Raw genomic sequence first — 20,087 nt, 5'->3', positions numbered from 1 at the left:
GCCACAACTGAACTTCTGATGCCTCTCATTCCAATGGTGTCATTGAAGTGATATTTTCTTCTGTGGGTATTTTGTTGGCATGATCTTGATGGCTTCTTGGCATCTAATCCATATTTGTATTGCTGAAGGCTCTACCCCAACCCCTCCTCTCTATGATCGCACCCTCCAACGTGTGAGCTCATCTGTGTCCTATTGATTCGCAAATATATGATGTGCGAATGTGCCGCATTAAGTAGACATTTGTTTAATTGGTTCGTCCATCCTCGTTAGGTTGGAGAACCTATGCATGGTAACATGACTACCATTTAACAACAAAGCAAGCTAGACTCAATGCACGATTTATTTATTCTTTTGCTCAATGGTAAGAAAATCGTTAACTGCTTGGTCGGTTTGGTCGGCTTGGGAGTAGCGATTAATTGGAACTAGGACGATTATCGGTTGGCTATTAATCGATGCAAACTACGCAAATTAGCACTTTAAAAATAGTTTATATAAGAAAAAATAATAGTATAGAAGCCTCTATATGTCTGGTCCTACTTCTTTAAAGCCTAAAATCTAAGAAAAACATGTACGAATCTCCTCCGTGACCTAATCTTTAAGGTCACGAGCGAATCAGGCTCCACTAGCCGAAGCCGTGTTCCTTCCTTCCACTTCTTCTCCTCTCACCTCTGAAGTTTATCTTCTGCCACCACACCTACTTCGGGTACGATCCCTCTTACACCTCAACTACCTAACCTATTGAAGGCTTCCTTGAGCTCCTGCACGAGCTCCTTAAGGTGGTCGAGCTCTTGTATCTGAAGACTGGGCAACTGTGAGTAACTGGTCTGCAAGAGCAATAAACTAGTTGACGATAGTGAAAATCGAGCTGCTAGAGGCTGCAATCAAGCAAGAGCTTTGCAAAACCTACTTTATTGGAGAGGGGTAGCGCCTCTACTAGCGATATGCATTGAAAATTTGTAAATTTTTTGACCAAGTGTAGTAGTTAATCGGGATACCTAGTAATCAGACTTTCGGTATGATTAATCGGGCTAAAGGATTAACATAAGCGATTAATGGTAATCGACACGGTCAGGACCCTAGTAGCAATTAATCGGCCTAGTAATCGCTGAATCGGCCTAGTTTTTTAACAATGCTTTTACTAGAAAATAATGCATAGCTAGATATATATGGTCAAAAGACAATCTATGTGGTATGCCATAGTAGCTTTCTTCAAGAAAATATGTCATTGTAGTGAATATGTCTATAGCTACTAAAATGCTTTATATAGGACTTGACACCAAACGGATACCATAAATTTTTCTTAGGTTAAAGTGATAAATCACTAGCTTAAGGGATTGGAAGTGAAGTATTGTTTTGAACCCTGAATCACAGACCAAGATGGGAAGCAATGAATTGTGTTATGATGGGTAGCCTAAGTTGATTAAATGAGAGGGATTTGAATTCAATATTCAAACTCATGTGTGAATTTGCACCGGGTGGATGAAAAAAAACTTTACATATGATTTGAGATGATAACGGTTAGTGAGTCGAAAAGAAACAGCGCCCTTCTAAAATGTCAAATGTTGATTAGATCTCTGACGGGGCTACAGTTTAGATGAACTAGAAGTGTGCAGTAGAAAATGTGAAAGGCAGTAAACAAGACAAGTCTAGAGGTAAAACTGCTTGCCACTCAGATGTCTGGAAGCTCTTGCTAATGTCGGCAGATACATGCTACTGTTAACTTGCCTATCAGATGACCGCTGATTTGTTTTGAGTAATACTTGGTGTTCCATGCCTCATCGCTTCCTAATTATCTTGATACTGAGACGCCTTAACTTCCTTGCGAGCCGTTAAACCTTAACTGAAAATTTAGCGTTTAACATACCACTCCTAGCCTTGTATCTTTTCTTACTACTTTGTGAAAAGGCAGAGCTCCTGTGTGCGTTTACCCCAAAAAAAAACATTTAAACATTTGTTGCAGGAGATTGCTAGACTTGATATTTTGACACAACTCAAGGCAATTTTTCTGTAGAACTCACTCAGCATTTTCAGTGTCTCATGAATGCCAGGCATTAGGTTTGTCTATCTATCAATCTTGCACGGTTCAGCAACAATCTTTTCTTACTGATTTGTTTTTTCAGTTGATGCGGCCATGTTAAGGATGATGTGTGTATTGGTTGGAGCAATGAACTAAAAGGTAGACCTTTTCATTTTTCTTTTCCATGACCCAACATGTGTTGCCTGATAAATTGCTACAAGGGCATTGCATCATGCAGGACATAAAGTGGCCATGAACATATGCCATGGTGGTTATATCTCTGCTCAAGTTATCTATGATGTACGATGCAACTTCGGAATTCCAGAAAACAGTTTATTTTGGTAATGGTAATCCAAAAATGAATTTAGACATGACATAAATTAATTTTTTCGTTAGAGTTTACAAATTAACTAAGTATTCTTGTACTTGGCAAACAAGATATAAGCACAGGTGGCACGCAGCAGTAAGCTGCCAAGGGAAAAACATATTTCTGATTGCTGCTCTCCGTTTCATCTACAATGAGTTACTGCTTATTCCTTTTCTTGAAACATGACATTGCAAAATTTGGCCTTTTGGATTGGTGCGGTTGGTAGTGTGAAAACAAATTAATTTATACCTGTCAAGGTTGACACTGTGAAAACTAGCATTTGTAATATGGTGTCCTAATGAGAATTAATTTCAGTAATGTATATGTGATTTCCCCTGAAGTGGAAGTCGTCTCTCACAGAACGAACTGCAATGCAAGTGCAAAAGGGAAATATACTGGCGAAGGATGAAAAAAATCTAAGGTAGGGCGAACCTTAAATGATGCAAATACCAAACTAGTTCTAAAAAACAGTAATGATATCTTAATACAATAAAAATAAAAACACATTTGATTATAAGTAGAATCTAAAAAAACATATCAATAAAGCTAACTCAACGGGCAAATATTTACATCTTTTTAAAAAATATACTATAATTTAAACAATCAACACGTTTGATTACCCCTCGTTTGCGCAACTCGGTTTTGATTACCATTTTTGCTGAAAAATTTCTTTCAATTTTTGATGTCACCACTGGTAAATCCAATGTCATCGTAATGGGGTAATAATTTGGTCGGAGGCTCGGAACAAGTATGATGTGCATTTCAAATATCTGAAAATGTTTGAAGTCTTCAATTATATAAGTATGTATAATGAATAACTCAAGCTTATCTTGTATATACTAGGGTACATTCAATGATAAATTTATGTAGTACAAGCAATGTTATTTACATTGAATCTAGAATACGAGTTTATGTTTGGAGGTAAAAATATTCTATGTTTTTTGGTCTGTAATCGATTTTGCGCAGTATTCACTGAAACACGCATAACGCATAAAGTCAGTTTTCGACGTATGACCACTCAAAATTTTCAGAAAAAACACGCGCATCTAAGTGTATTCACCAAAAATCAAGGTAGGGCGGCTGCCCTACCTTGCCCGACTGGGACTTCGCCCCTAAGTGACAACCGCCCTACCTTGCCCGACTGGGACTTCGCCCCTGAGTGACAGTTACTCTTGGTTCCATCAAATGGACGGGCTCGGCGCGCCGCTCCAGCTCGGCGGGGTCGCTCAGGCTTGGCGCGTGGCGCACCCCCGCCTTCGTCGTCCGCGCGGCGGTTGCAGAGGTACGCACGCCCTCCACGAGACCGTGTATCAGCTGCTGCAGTTCTGTGCTCGTTAGCCATCCCGTGGTGGTTGAATTCGCCTTGGTCTGCTGCTGCTGCAGGGTGACGTGGAGCTCCAGGCAAAGGTAACGAGCAAATGCTTCTTCGAGGTAGAGATCGGCGGGGACCGCGTGGGCAAGGTGGTCATCGGGCTCTTCGGCGAGGTCATCCCCAAGACCATCGACAACTTCCGCGCCTTGTGCACTGGTAGCAGGCTAAATAACACTCCATTGTCCAATTTCGACAGCAAATCCACTGTTAATGTCAGTCAGTGTGCTGAGTAGTATGTATCTGGACTCACGCACTGTTTCTCTCTGTTTTGATTGGGGCAGGCGACAAAAGGTATGGATACAAGGGCTGCTCCTTCCACACAATTAAATGGATTTATGTGTTGGAACAACACCACAGAAATCCAAGTGTTCCAACTTGCATGCCACGCTCTGAACTTTTGATGCCTCTCATTCCAATATTATCATCCAGGGGATCTTTGCTTGTGTTGGTATCCTGCATGGTGGCATGATTTTGATGCCTTCTTCTGGTCTTAGCTATATTTTTATTCTTGAAGGATCTACAATGGCTCCCTCTCGATAATTGCATCCTACAATTTGTGACCTTAACCATGTCCGATTCAATGGCGGAGTCAGAGTTTCAAACTTGTGGGGTCAGAGGCATAATTATCATTGAACTTACTTAGTTTTTTTGTATTTTTTTGGATTAGTATACAGACGTATCTAAAGCCTTCGACGAAAACCTGTGGCTTTGGACGTGGATTCGCCACTAGTCTTATTGCTTCTTTTTTGTGTCTTGTTGATTCGAAAATGTATGGTGTGCAAATTTGAGATTAAGTATACCTTTGTGTAATTGGTGTGTCCTTCCTTGTTAGGTTTAGGTTGGTTGGACAACCGTTGTATGGTAACATGATTACTATTTAGCAACATAAATAGCTAGACAAAAACAAATTGCTAGAAAATAATACATAGCTAGACAAAATCAAATTGCTAGAAAATAATACATAGCTAGACATATATCCTGAAGAGACAATCTATGTGGTATGTCATAGTAGTTTTCTTCAAGGAAATATGTCATTTTAGTGAATATGTGTGTAGCTACTGCAACGCTTTATATAGGATTTCACACCAAATGTGATACCACAAAGTTTTCCTTAGGTTAAAGTGATAGATCATTGACTTAAGGGATTTGAAGTGACGTATTGTTTTGAACCCTGAATCATAGACCAAGACGGTAAGCAAGGAATTTTGGTACATACGATGGGTTGCCTGCTCATTCAAAATGAGTAGGCAATTTCAGTAGAATCCTATCTACCAATCTTGCACGGTTCAGCAATAATCCTTTTTTTTAATACTTTCTTTCTTTCAGTTGACTTCTGTACGATGTGAAATCTGAGTGTGCTGCACCCTGCGTTAACCATGAATGCTCACTGTGCAGCTGCCGATATAGCTAGATCATGTGCGAGCTCATTGGCTTTGTGCCAACCACTATACTGACGACTATTTAACCACTGCATTATTGAGAAAAGCTGATATATCAGTGTGCTACCTATTTTTATCTTCATTGATCCTCTTTTTTATCGGCTCATTATCCTAAGTTGATCCAGTGCAACGAGCTGTACTTGGTGTAAGAGTATAGGCCCGTCCGATTTGTCACATGTAAAGACGTACTCCCTCCTTTCTCTTTTAATAGACGTGGGGTTAGTTAAGCATGAGCTTGCGCTTGAGCTGTATCACTGGAGGGAGCAGATCGAAATGTATTAGTGACTTAGTGTCACACACACAGGATGCGTCAAATAAATAATGCACAAAAACTTGGATTTGTTACCGCACCAGAAACTTCCATGGTAAAAATCGTTACAGGCTTACACTACCACAAGTGAATCAAGTGTATCAAGTGGGCGGCATCACACAACCTTAGAACTAGAGGGTCATGGGTGCACAAAGGTCGGATTAGGCAGACCCTTGCTCTTAGTTGCAATGAAGCAGTATTGAACTATTAGCAGCCATGGGTCAAGGGTGCCAGTATGGGCTCTCCCAAGAGCCACAAGAACAATAGTGACAATCAGGTGCCTCCTACTAGTGGGGCTTCTCCTGGCGGCGACGAATGGAGACACCTGCTTAGACCCTAGGACTACTGCGAGTGTATTCAGACGATTCAATCTTCAGCCCCAGGAACAAAAAAAGACCATGAATCACCTCACATGTGCACTAAGCATTGCAGAAAATGCAATGGATTTTTGTCATGGAAGAGCATCAGTGGGCACCCGTGATGTGTTCCAACTTGCATGCCATGCTTGAACTTCTGATGCCTCTCATTCCAATGGTATCATTGATGTGATATTTTCTTTTGTGGGTATTTTGTTGGCCTGATCTTGATGGCTTCTTGGCGTGTTATCTATATTTGTATTGCTGAAGGCTCTACACCAACCCCTCTCTATGATCGCACCCTGCAACGTGTGAGCTCATTTGTGTCCTATTGATTCACAAATATATGATGTGTGGATGTGGCATTAAGTAGACATATGTGCAATTGGTGTGTCCATCTTTGTTAGGTTTAGGTTAGTTGGAGAACTCATGTATGGTAACATGACTACTATTTAACAACATAGCTAGCTAGCCTAGACTCAATGCCTGATTTTTTTAAAAAATTGCTAGAAAATAATGCATAGCTAGGCATATATGGTGAAAAGACAATCTTTGTGGTATGCCATACTAACTTTCTTCAAGTAAATATGTCATTGTAGTGAATATGTATGTAGCTACTAAAACTTTTTATATAGGACTTCACCAAACGTGATACCACACATTTTTTCCTTAGGTTAAAGTGATAAATCACTAGCTTAAGGAATTTGAAGTGATGCATTGTTTTGAACCCTGAATCACAGACCAAGATGAGAAGCAATGAATTGTCGTATGATGGGTAGCCTGAGTTGATTCCAAAATGAGCAGGATTTGAGAGTTTCAGTCGAATTCCATACTGAAACTCATGTGCAAATTTGCACCGGTGGATGAAAAAAAACTTTATATATGATTTGAGATGATAATGGATAGTGAGTCGGAAAGAAACAATGCCGTGCTAAAATATCAAATGCTGATTAGATCTCTGACAGGCCGACAGCTTAGATGAACTAGAAGTCTGCAATAGAAGATGTGAGAGGCGGTAAACAAGACAAGTCTAAAGGTAAAACTGCTTGCCACTCAGATGTCTGGAAGCTTGTGCTAATGTCGGCAGATACATGATACTGTTAAGTTGCATATCAGATGACTGCTGATTTGTTTTGAGTACTACTTGGTGTTCCATGCTTGATCGCTTCCTAATTATCTTGATACTGAGACACCTTAACTGCCTTGCGAGCTGTTAAACCTTAACTGAAAATTTAGCGTTTAACATACCCCTCCTAGCCTTGTATCTTTTCTTACTAGTTTGTGCATAGGCAGAGCTCCTGTGTGCGTTTACCCAAAAAAAAAAATTAACATTAGTTGCAGGAGATTGCTAGACTTGATATTTTGACACAACTCATGGCAATTTTTCTGTAGAACTCACTCAGCATTTTCAGTGTCTCATGAATGTCAGGCATTAGGTTTGTCTATCTATCTATCTTGCACGGTTCAGCAACAATCTTTTCTTACTAGTTTGTTCTTTCAGTTGATGCGGCCATGTTAAGGATGATGTGTGGATTGGTTGGAGTAATGAACTGAAAGGTAGACCTTTTTATTTTCTTTTCGGTGCCCCAACATGTAGTGCTTAATCAATTGCTGCAAGGGCATTACATCCTGCAGGACATAAAGTGGCCATGAACATGTCATGTGTTAGTGATATATAGACCCTTTACTGTACATTCCCAGTGTATGAGGGGGCTTCCCTGCATATTGTATAACATGTACATGTACTGGCCTTTGGCCCACAGTTGCTCATTCACAACATCATGGTGGTTGCAACTTCGGAATTCCAGCAAACAAATTGTTTTGGTATGGGTAATCCAAAAATGAATGTGTACATGACATAAATTAATTGTTTAATTAGAAATTACAAATTAACTAAGCATTCTTGTACTTTGCAAACAAGATATAAGCACAGGTGGCGCGCCACAGTAAGCTATTTCTGACTGCTGGCTGCTCTCCGTTTCATCTACAGTGAGTTACTGCTTATTCCTTTCCCACGAACCATGACATTTCAAAATTTGGCCTTTTGGATTGGTGCTGTTGTTAGTGTGAAAACAAATTAATTTATATTTACCCGTCAAGGTTGACACTGTGAGAACTAGCATTTGTAGTATGGTGTCCTAATGAGAATTAATTTCAGTAATGCACGTGATTTCCCCTGAAGTGGAAGTCGTCTCTCACAGAACGAACTGCAATGCAAGTGCAAAAGGAACATACCGGTGACAACTACTCTCGGTTCCATCTACAGTGAGTTATTGCTATGGCACTACGATTTCATTAAGGTATTAGGTAGGACTCAGTAGGACATCATCACCACCATCCGTCCTCAAAAGGACATAAGTTCACAACTTCAGGTAGTAACAGTTCCAAATCCGAGGAATGAAAAGGGGCAACAATGAAGCATAACATGAATGACCTTAAGAAAAGAAGCTCAAACGAATCGGTGTATTTACATTTGGCCAGGTACGCCCATGTTCGGTTGTACATCTGATATATACAAGGAGGAGGTAGCAATCAGGGTCGGATACAAATGAATGATATAAGTAAGCACGCATGAAGCTGCACTCAACAGGTACATCAGATACTAGGAATCAGCCCCCACATGCTCATCACTAGACACTATGTGGTTAGATCTGGCACGTGATCTAACTGTTGAAAGCAGCCTATGAGCCTATGGGTGAAGACCTTGCGAAGGACTTCGGCAGTCACATGGCAGAACAGTCGTATCACAGAATTTGACAACAACACTTCCCGTGATGGAGGTACAGGGAAGTCATAACACACAATGTGTACATGGTCACGAGCACATGGCATTGGACGTACTATTCACAGAAACTTGGATACCACGCGGCAGGATGTCCAAAAGGCTGCAGTTGCCGCTTTTAGAATCGCCGGATTCTGGTAGATACTGCAAGAGCAAGATACAGGAGTGAAATCAGAGAGATAGCTAGACAGCTACGGGAATAGCAAACACCCACATGCTCACACACAAAAAATCAGAGTCGTGTGATCATGTCAATGATGCCATCAAAAATTACATTAGTGCTTGCAGTGAAATATTGTGCAGGGATTGAACCCGGATTGTTCAACGCTGTTCATGAGAATAGTAATTCGATTTTCTTAAACAATAGGGCCTGGGGATTTCTTGGTTCATCATACTATTTCTCTTGGTTTGCATACAACTACATTGATTTTAGTAAAGCAAGCTTTAGATGCATTCGGTTCCAAATTAATGCCAGAGAATAAAGATTTTGGGTTTAGTTTTCCTTGTGATGGCCCAGGGTGCGGCAGTACTTGTGACATTTCTGCTTGGGACGCGTTTTATTTGGCAGTTTTCTGTATAGATGCGAGTGGGTCACAGTTAGGGTACCCTTTACCCTAGTTAGTTCAATAAAATGCACTAACTTTTTCTGTGAAATCATCATTTTAGTTCTTTTTTTACAAAAAGGATAACGGGTACCCTGACATCATCATTTTAGTTCTTTCTTTTACAAAAGAGGGTAAAAAGTACCCTAACACTGACCCACTTGGATCTCTAGTTCTCTGGATGTTAAATAACATTGGATGGCGTTGGGAATATGTCACATTATGGCAGGGCAACGTTTAACAATCTACTGAATCCTCCACTTATTTTGATGGGATGGTTAAGGTATCGTAGATAATGTTACAGAAGTTGGCATACTGAACGTATTCGATCAATATGGAACTTCAAGTGATGGAACTCATCAGATCCTAACTTTCTTTACTAATCTAGTGTATGCTTTGTTCACGCAGTGATGATGTCCAGTTGCCATGAGGTAAGTATTTGTTTATTTTGTTGCTTACAGACCATTTAGTTTGATAAAATCATGTCTTAAGTCTTCATTTTCAGTTAGAATTAAAGTTTCCTCTAAGGTCTTAAAAAAGATTATTCAGGTAGAGGTCAAAGGAGCCTCTTGAAGACATGAGGCTTACCCTAACAAATCCACCATGGGAGAATTATAATAGAAACTGTGATTGTAAGGATAGCTTACCCAATAGCTGTCGCACTCCATGACGCTACATTATAAATAACTTGTGTTCCAGCCCATGCCTTCTGAAGTTTCCCTTTTCTCTTTTTAGTTGAAAATGTCTTGCTAAGGGCTGAGAAGTGAAGGGTGGGGAATCTAACATAAGGAAACTTTCAACTAACAAAATTCATCTGAATTAAGGGGAAAAGAGTTACCATCTTGAAGTTGATTGGGCGTCAATTCCTGCATAACACGAAATCTCCAGCATTAGAAGTGCAAAGATTCCAAATCAATGAGTGACATGAAATCCTCATGTTCCATGATGACAATCTAACAATCAAGGTTCGACAAGGAATATTGACGGTCCTTCCGATGTTGATTTAGATAGTGCAATGGACAAATAGCGTGAAGCCTACCACATGAAGAGTATACACCATACTGAACTAGTGGTTTTTATCCATGCATCTAACTTCTACAAATATATTTAATTACCCAGAAACGTGCAAGGGATAAATAGTGTGAACAGTAGACACCATACTGAGCTATTGGTGATCCATGACTGCAACTCATGTTTCTAACTTTCTGTCTGTACGTATTTAACTATCCAGAACCTCAATAATCACTGTAAAATAAGCATGACTTTTAGTCAGAATCCAAGACTTGATGGACAATTGAATGATGAGGCTGATATTCAGGAATGACTGTGTAAGAAAAGCAACTACGTATAGAATAATTCAAGGGAGTTCACAAATTAAAGGTTAAGTGAACTTTGCAGACCTTAGTTTCTTTCAGCGACAGCAAGTATGCAGCCATGAAGCACGCAATCCCATCAACTATATCCTCTTGCTTAACGAGAACATATCCATCCTCTGAATCATCACTGACGTTCATATTCTTATCATCCCATATATCTGCCGCGCTTACGATATCCCATGATATGGTCTCATCTACTGTTACAGGAGTAATCGTAAAACTGTTAGGTTGTCAGGTTTAATTGCAATGAGCGAGTAAATTGGAGTTTGCAGCATTGTGTGGCAAGGCGAGCCTATGCATTGACTGCAAGATAAATTATGTTTATATTCTGGGCCAGCAAAAGGTAGTGACAGTTTGTTTGAGGAATCACGCACCTGTGCCATTTTGGTATACCGACTTCTGAATGTTATCAAGCTTTTGAAGGAATTCAGGCGATTCGACCCTCGATTTGAGAAGATTGCACAGCTGCAGAGCAGGGGTGTAGTACAAAAATTAGTACAGATATAAAACAAAAGGAAGCACAATGAAAAAAAAAACTCTTCTTTTCTCCTTTCCCTGTATCCTAGTCCTAGCTTTCATCTCAGCACATCTTCCTAGTAAGTGATACCCAGAAGAAGTAGCAGAGGATGATAGTTTACTCCATTCAAACCAGGGAATATCCCGTGCAAATTTAACTGAATTTGAGGAAGCTGGGTACCAGAGCTCAGTTTAATTACAGTCATGCTGTTGTTCTATAGTGGATTTGCTACTTGAAAGAAGCCGTGAAAAGTCAATGGATATGCTTGGTAAATGGAATTATGATGAGGTGAATTCCGACCCAGTTGAATGAAACGAGACTATCACAATTCATGGGAGTTTTCAGGAACTGGCTAAATCGCTACAGTTTGAGGTACCCCATAATTTTCCCAAATCGCGTATTAATTGACCAAACCAACATCGCAATCAGAATTCGAAGTCTGTATCTACTATGGACGGACATGGCGGCGCGCTGCGAGATCCCTCCTCCCTTCTCTTTTGTCACACGACCTTAGAACTAGAGCGTCATGCGTGCACAAAGGTCGGATTAGGCAGACCCTTGCTCTTAGTTGCAATGAAGCAGTATTGAACTATTAGCAGCCATGGGTCAAGGGTGCGAGTATGGGCTCTCCCAAGAGCCACAAGAACAATAGTGACAATCAGGTGCCCCCTACTAGTGGGGCTTCTCCTGGCTGCGACGAATGGAGACACCTGCTTAGACCCTGAGACTACTGCAAGATGTATTCAGACAATTCAATCTTAAGCCCCGAGAACAAAAAAGACCACGAATCATCTCATAGGTGCACTAAGCATTGCACAAAATGCAATGGATTTTTGTCATGGAAGAGCATCAGCCGGCACGTGTGATGTGTTCCAACTTGCATGGCACGACTGAACTCCTGATGCCTCTCATTCCAATGGTATCATTGATGTGATATTTTCTTTTGTGGGTATTTTGTTGGCCTGATCTTCATGGCTTCTTGGCGTGTTACCTATATTTGTATTGCTGAAGGCCCTACACCAACCCCTCTCTATGATTGCACCCTGCAACGTGTGAGCTCATTTGTGTCCTATTGATTCGCAAATATATGATGTGTGAATGTGGCATTAAGTATATATTTTTGCAATTGGTGCGTTGTGGTGACCCTGCATACCACTGCATGTTGTAGTATGCCAGTCGTTGATATAACATTCACGAAGTACCATTCCGCAAATATTACATCCCTCAGAGTAGTACAACAGAACATAGCAGGGTCCATAACTCATTCACTTATTATTACAAGCATCAAACATATATTGTCTTGGAGCTCCTCTTGGGTCCTCAGAGGGATACTCCTGGGTTCGAGGTGAACCCAACTTAGCTTACAACAGGCGAGTCTCATTAAACTATACATTTATTGCCTCGAGCAGCTAAATACTAAGAGTTCGGACTGCTCGGTTACTACTACTACTGGATGTCTCTAGGCTTGATCTCCTCCGGAAGCCTCCCCGGATCCGTAGACTATGAGATAGTCTACGCCTTCAACACCTCCTGAGAGGTCAGGTTCATCATAGCCGATGATCTCGGCTCCTTCATTGTTGTCGTAGTCCTCCTCCGGACGATTCGGACAATCTAAGCATGGGATTTAAGAGTGGTATGAGTACGAGCGTACTCAACAAGTTCATTATAGATAAGAGGTGTTTAATGCACTAGCTACGATATTAGACCGGAAAGTCTAATACCAATGCAAGTTTTGGTAAACATTTCTTCAAGAGATTGCTTTTATTCCAAAGAGCTATGTCCGTCGGCCTTCACCGGTTTACTAGAACTTCATGGAGCTCCTTTCCGGCCGCGTTCGCAGTTCCTTATCCCGGAACGAGGAGTGACAGGTCACGGTTCTTTACACTCTGCAGAGGTGTGTTGCTTTACCCATAAGAGATCTTAACCTTGGTGCCAACCGGGCAGCTTTCCCGTCCACACTTCCTTCGGTGTGAGGCCCGGTATAAGGTCTAGCCAATCATGTTCCTCCGCTACCTCGAACACCCACCCTTTGTTGCATGCGCCAACCCTGGGTCCACGTCGGTCCCATTATTCATGTAGATTTCAAGGTGGACCCCGACCACGACAACAGTGCTGGGCTCTACCATACACTCCTACGCCGGTGGCTGCAACCCATCATAGACCGCAATACCGTGGGGACTTAGGACTCCCCAGCCTCACCGCTTGCTCCTTCGGGCGACAAGTGTACTACGGACAATGCCGTGGGGACTTAGGACTCCCCAGCCTCACCGCTTGCCCCCTTGGATCACAAGTGTACTACGGTAAAGCGCATCCGTTGATGAACGAGAGGTGGAAACACTTTTGACTACTCCGTCCCACTCCGGATCTTATGGTTAACACGGGTATTACGGCACAAGAATCACTCGGCGACATTTGTTGTTTAATCCTAGATGGATATAAACCCGTGCAATGGAACCTCCACCTTATCAACACAATCCATGGTTCCATTGCCCACCACATAGTCATATTCATAGTTATGAAAGTAGTGGTTTTGGTTTTTATGCAATAGTGATAACCATAATACTTTGCAAGTAATTTGATAGAAATACTCAAATGACATGAGCAAGTGATGAACTTGCATGAACACTGCAAAGTTTTGCAGTTGGATGGTGTGGACTGACCCTTGTCCTCTGGTTCTGAAAAATAGCATCATTGTCCGATAAGGGCAATGGTTAAAGAAGCAATTATGCATGATTCCAGTTTTAGGGTTTGTGCCCCCCTTCCGATGTCGTTGTTATTTTATGAGAGGTTAATACTAAGATAGATTTGGAGATACTCTATTTAGGATAAATACAACCTTGAAATATTGTCAAGGTGTTTTTAAAGTCCAATTGCATTAATGGACTTATTTTTATTGTTGAAAATAATATGTGTGATTTAAATCATTATTTAAATCCTCAAATTAAGGCTTATTCTTAATTGTCTTCAAAAATTCTCTTTGATATTTTATTTAGATAGAGAATTTTATGTTGATCAATTTTCATATTTTTAATTATTTTTTTAGAGTTATAAATAAGTTCCTATGAAATTTCAAAGTTTCTGGTTTAATTGGCATTTGTGAAATACCAAATTTGCCCCTGGGCCCACCTGTCAGGGTGGCCCAGCGGTTAGATCGAACCGACCGACCTGGTCCGGCTCGACCAGCTCATTCCCCTCTCTTCCTCTCTCGCGCGACTAAACCCTAGCCCTCTCCCGTCGCTCTGGCGATCCGTGGTCGCCGCCGCCGTCGCCGAATTAATCCGGACGTCTCCGGCCATCTCCGGCGGTGAGATTGGTCGCATCTGACTCGCCTTTCGACGGCGCATCAGATGGTCCGCGTCGATTTGTGATTGGAGGCCCTCCCTGTTCGCCCCCAACCCTACTGCGACTAGGGTTGCGCGGGTTTGCGGCGATTCGCCGCTCGCCGGCGTCCCTGGCGGTGCGGTGCCCTCCGTGGTCCCGCCTCGGTGGTGCTGGGTGTTGCGGCGCTGGTCCGGGCTTGGCTTGGCCTGGCTCGGCGCTGCCGTGCGCCCGGCGTGTGCCGCCGTGGTCGCCATGGCCGTGTCCTTTGTCCGCTCACCCGTAAGTGCTCTTCTCTCTCTCTCTTTCTTCTGTTCCTCCTCCTTCTTCTAGCTAGAAATGCGGCTGTGCCTTCCTATGGAGAGGCCATGCCTTGCTGCTACTACTGCGCTACTAGCTGTTGCTGATGTGTTTGTTGTTGCTGTGCGTATGCTGCTGTGCCTTCTGCTGCTGCCATGTATTGCTAGCTGCTGCTACTCTTCTAACTTTGCTCTATGCACTACTGTTATATGCTATTCTTCTACTGTGGCCCTCCTGTGATTGCTCATGAGCATCCAGTGATGCTCATGGCCTACTGGCTTGCTCCTGTGATAACTACTGCCACTAGGATATCCTGTGTGTGCATAATCTTGGCCCTGGCTTGATTATTATGCATGATCCTTGTAGTATGCAAGTGCCAGTGTCTCTGTTCTTGATGCTATCTTCACCAATTACTCAAGTGTATTCATTTATGGTGTTCTGGCTTGGTTGCAGTGTGCAATTCTTGTAAATTTACAAGAGCCAGTGCCCCAGGGTGCTCTTCTGTGTGCTATAATTTATAGACATGCTCCCTTGAGCATGCCTGTTACAAGAGATCACCATCCTTGGTTGATTTGCTTCTGTATATGACTAATTTAATTATCTGTGATATATTTGTTCATGTCCTGTGGCTGATCTTATTGTCTGGTTCATGTGTTGATGTTATGCTTGGCTGTGGTGACCTGTAGCAAGAGCAAGTGATGCTCTGATGATCAATTGATCATTACTTGCTTGTGAGCAAGTGTGTGCTTCTCTCTGTGATTCACTGGTGCTCAACTGGTGCTATGTGTGCATCCAACAGGCTTGGCCTGTGTGTGCTGGTGCTTGCCCAAGCATCAGTGGATGCTTGCAATGATCCATTGGATCATCTGCAAGGCTCTGTACATTAGTAGCTTGTCTGTTTCATTTATCTGTTTATTTTGCCTTGCTAAATGGATGAATGATGTGAACTGTGATTCAGTGATGATCATTTCAATGAATTTGTTAGGGCTAGCTGGATGCCAACCACTGGTTGGGTACCCTAGCCCACTACTGAACCTTTCTGGTGATGATGTGGTGGTTCTAAGTGTTGGCTGTGGGTTGAGGTAGCCCTGGCAGCACTGTGATGCTGTCAAGGGTAGCTCCCCCTTTCTATGGCTTGCTGTGTATGGACAATTGCTTTCTGGCTGATCATGTTTGACTGCCAGAAGCCTTTTGATGTTGACAATACTAGTAGAAACTTGTATTTCTACCATTCTGATGGTGTAGCTAGACTGTTAGGTGCTTGGTGACTTTGAATGGCTAATTAGGATCAAATCCATGATGGATTTCTCTCGGTTGTGTCATCTGTGTTGACACAACCGGTGTTCCCTTGGTTGTTTTCCTTCTAGCCTTTGCTTTATTTACTGGCACCAAATGGTTTTGCAACCAAGTGATGATACATCCAGGGTTTCCAACCCTTATTTGATTCTGTGATGCAAGTGTATGCTTATTTATGAGCAAAACAGAGTTTTGCTCAGGTTGATCTTGTTTATACCTCACTCCAGCTCCTAGATGGTTTGTTGGTGTAGAGGATTGCTTCTGTGTTGTTCTTGTGGTTGATTTACTTGCCCTGCTCCTCCTGGGGAGCTTGATTCAGATCTTGTGGTGAGTTAGCAGATTGAACAGCAGTGGTTGTTCATGTGTTCTTGTGTTCTTGTGTTCTTGGTGACTTACCAGTGAAGCCTGTCGATGGATATGGCTTAGGGTTTGCTTCTGAAAAGCTTATATTTGTGCTCCCTTGCCCTCCCTGGTCGACAGCTAGGGTCTGGCACACTTGGTGACTCACTGATGATGTGTGTGTGTTGTGCTACATGCACACTCAGTGGCTTGGTGTTGAGAATGCACACACGCAGTGTGAGCTGCCTGTGTGTGTGTGTGTGTGCACCGATACTCGAACTTGGCTTGGAGAGGATCAGCTCGGCAGCTTGATCATATCCCCTTCATTTCCTTTATTTGCTAACCTGCCAAGTGGCTTTGCCACTTGGCTTAATTCTTGTCTTGCTTTGTTACGTGCGGGGAATCAACAATTGATCAAAATGGATATGGAGATCATCAAATTCAAGATCAAGTGAAGATGATCTTGTAGTATTTAGGATAAGATCCATCCTTGTACTTTTCTTTTTATTTTCTTTTATTCTTCAATTTCTCCAATTCTTGTAAGGTGTTGTAAAATTCATTTATTTCCATTATGAATAATGTAAAGACAATGTATCTTGTTTGTTAATCAATAAAGCTCAAAGTTTTCTCTAATGAGCTTTACTATAGTTTAATTGTTCATATTGTTTATTATTTATAATTTACTTGATGAATTTCCTCACAATTGAATTTATGAGATATTCATTTGATGTTTGAATTTGAAATTCAAATTCAACTTAAGTTTGAATTCAATCATGCAACTTAAGTTATGATGCAAACTCTCCCCTCTCTTCTCAAAATCCTAGTTTAGTTAGATAAGAGCAAGTTTGTCGCACTCTCGAAACCCTAACCCTGTAAGGTGTCGAGAGAGAAACTTGTCCCCCTTCGATGCGCTTTTGTTTAAAAGCGCGAAATTTCCCCGTAAATTACAATGCAATGCACATCCCTTTCTAAAATCTACCCCTCGATCGTCTCTAAACCTCGGGACATTACAGCCTTTCCCCTTAAAGAAAACTTCGTCCCGAAGTTGTGGTTGTAATACCTGAAGAGTTCGGGGTATGTTCTCCTCAGGTCTTCTTCCTTTTCCCAGGTGGCTTCCCTCTCGGGATGATGCTTCCATTGTATCTTGCAGTACTTGATAGCTTTATTTCTGAGTTGTTTCCAGCTTTCTTCGAGAATCTTAGCTGGCTTCTCGATGTAAGTCAAATCTGGTTGTAACTCGAGCTCAGAATGTGATATTGGCTCATCTGGGGTCTTTAAGCATTTCCTGAGTTGCGACACATGGAATACATTGTGAACTTGTGCTAGCCTTCCCGGTAGATCCAATTCAAAGGCTAAACCTCGGTTCTGACTCAGTATCTTGAAAGGTCCGATGTATCTAGGACTGAGTTTTCCTTTTACTCCAAACCTCTGGATTCCTTTCATCGGGCTCACCTTAAGATATACCATGTCTCCAACTTGTGGCTCCCATGTTCTTCTGTTCTGATCTGCGTAACTCTTTTGCCGGCTCTGGCTATCTTCAGTCTATCTCTTATAATGTCAATGATGTGTTGCTTTTCCTTGACATAATCAGGGTTAAACTCCTTGCTTGCTCCGGCTTCATACCAACATATCGGTGATCTACACTTCCTTCCATACAGAGCTTCAAATGGTGCCATCTTGATGCTGCTTTGATAGTTGTTATTGTATGAAAACTCTGCTAGTGGTAAGTGCTCTTCCCATGATCCTCCGAAGTCTAGGGCACAAGCCCTAAGCATATCTTCTAAAATCTGGTTAGTTCTCTCCGTTTGTCCACCTGTCTGAGGATGATAGGCGGTACTATAATCCAACTTGGATCCTAAAGCTTCATGTAATTGCTTCCAAAATGCTGATGTGAATACGGATCCTCGATCCGACACGATCTTCTTGGGCACTCCATGCTTACTCACGATCTCTTTGATGTAAAGATCAATGAGTTTCTCTCCTTTATCTTGCTGGTTTCATCGCTAAAAAGTGTGCACTTTTCGTCAACCGGTCCACGATTACCCATATCATGTCCTTCTTTTTATTTGTCATGGGTAGTCCGGTAATAAAATCCATTCCTATCTCCTCCCATTTCCATTCTGGAATAGGTAAAGGTTGTAACTTCCCTGCCGGACTCTGGTGTTCCGCCTTCACTCCTTGGCAGGTATGGCATTCCGCCACATATTGTGCTAGTTCTCTCTTCATGTTATTCCACCAGAATAGCTCCTTTAGGTCCATGTACATCTTTGTACTTCCCGGATGAATGGAGTATGGTGTTTGATGGGCTTCCCGGAGTATTACTTCCTTGATTTCAGCAATATCCGGAACACAAATTCTCTTCTGAAACCATAATGATCCCGATTCTCCGCGGTGAAATTCTGATGGTCTTCCTTCATCAATCATTCTCATCTCCTCCACGATGAATGGATCATCCAGCTGACCCATCATTATCTCATTCTTCAGATTAACATTCAACTCATCGGCTATTTGCAAAGCCGATAGTCCCTCATGAGCTTCCTTCTCCCAGAGTTGTAATTGGGCTTGACTTATTTCTTTCCTCAACTTCGGTGATATTTCTTGCTCCACTCCGCCGGTGCTCTTCCTACTCAAGGCATCTGTTACAACATTGGCCTTTCCTAGAGTGTAATTGATGGTCAAATCATAATCCTTGATTAATTCTAGCCATCTTTTCTGTCTCATGTTGAGTTCCTTTTGAGTGAAGAAATATTTGAGGCTTTTATGATCCGTATAGAGCTCACACTTAGCTCCATAGAGAAAATGTCTCCATGTTTTAAGTGCAAATACAACTGCTGCTAGCTCTAAATCATGTGTTGGATAATTCACTTCATGAGGTCTAAGTTGCCTTGATCCATATGATATTACCTTCCGATCTTGCATGAGTACACAACCCAATCCATGTTTGGATGCGTCGCAGTACACGGTGTAATCCTTGCCAACTTCAGGAACTGCTAACACCGGTGCTGTGGTGAGTTTCTCTTTTAGAGTATGAAAACTCTTCTCACACTCATCCGACCACACGAATGGTGTATTCTTCCTTAACAACTTCGTCATTGGTCCCGCTATCTTGGAGAATCCTTCAATGAACCTCCGGTAATATCCTGCCATTCCGAGGAATCCTCGGATCTCTTTGACAAGTCTTGGGTGCTTCCCATTCTAGAACTGCTCGCTACCTTGCTCGGGTTAACAGCGATTCCATCTTTACTAATGACATGACCAAGGAATTCTACTTGATCTAGCCAAAATTCACACTTGCTGAACTTGGCATAAAGTTGATGTTCTCTTAGTGTTTGCAACACTATCTTCAGATGTTCAGCATGTTCAGCTTTATCTTTGGAATAGATCAAGATATCATCGATAAATACGATGACGAACTTGTCTAGACATGGCATGAAAATCTTATTCATGAGATTCATGAAAATTGCTGGGGCATTGGTTAATCCAAATGGCACTACAAGGTATTCATGATGTCCATACCTTGAAACAAAGGCAGTTTTCGGAACGTCTTCCTTCTTGATCTTTATCTGGTGATAACCGGATCTTAGATCAATCTTGGAAAAGACTCCCGCGCCTCTAACTTGATCAAATAGATCTTGTATTCTTGGAAGTGGATACTTGTTCTTGATTGTGACGTTGTTCGATTCCCGTAGTCGCCGC

General features: G+C 41.9%; 1 protein-coding gene across 1 annotated transcript; it reads right to left on the bottom strand.

Moving 5' to 3' along the window:
* Positions 1-8,705: 8,705 nt before the first annotated feature.
* Positions 8,706-14,713, bottom strand: LOC124690837. The gene is made up of 6 exons (XM_047224166.1): positions 14,468-14,713; positions 10,996-11,086; positions 10,646-10,818; positions 10,084-10,111; positions 9,893-10,001; positions 8,706-8,787 (listed from the first exon to the last, which is right to left on the bottom strand). Exons 1-6 carry the CDS (start codon positions 14,711-14,713, stop codon positions 8,706-8,708), a joined length of 729 nt encoding a protein of 242 aa, XP_047080122.1.
* Positions 14,714-20,087: the final 5,374 nt, after the last annotated feature.

The sequence above is a fragment of the Lolium rigidum genome, chromosome 2 (assembly GCF_022539505.1).
Source record: "Lolium rigidum isolate FL_2022 chromosome 2, APGP_CSIRO_Lrig_0.1, whole genome shotgun sequence".
NCBI classification, from domain to species: Eukaryota; Viridiplantae; Streptophyta; class Magnoliopsida; order Poales; family Poaceae; genus Lolium; species Lolium rigidum.
Note: the sequence above shows the minus strand (reverse complement) of the source record. Positions and strands in the feature narration are given on the sequence as shown.

Coding starts and splice junctions, on each gene's coding strand:
- LOC124690837 (XM_047224166.1), bottom strand. CDS start 14,713: ATGGCGACCACGGCGGCACACGCCGGGCGCACGGCAGCGCCGAGCCAG. Junction 10,819..10,995: donor GGTATACCAAAATGGCACAG/GTGCGTGATTCC, acceptor CTCCTGTAACAG/TAGATGAGACCATATCATGG. Junction 10,112..10,645: donor TGTCGCTGAAAGAAACTAAG/GTCTGCAAAGTT, acceptor CGTGTTATGCAG/GAATTGACGCCCAATCAACT.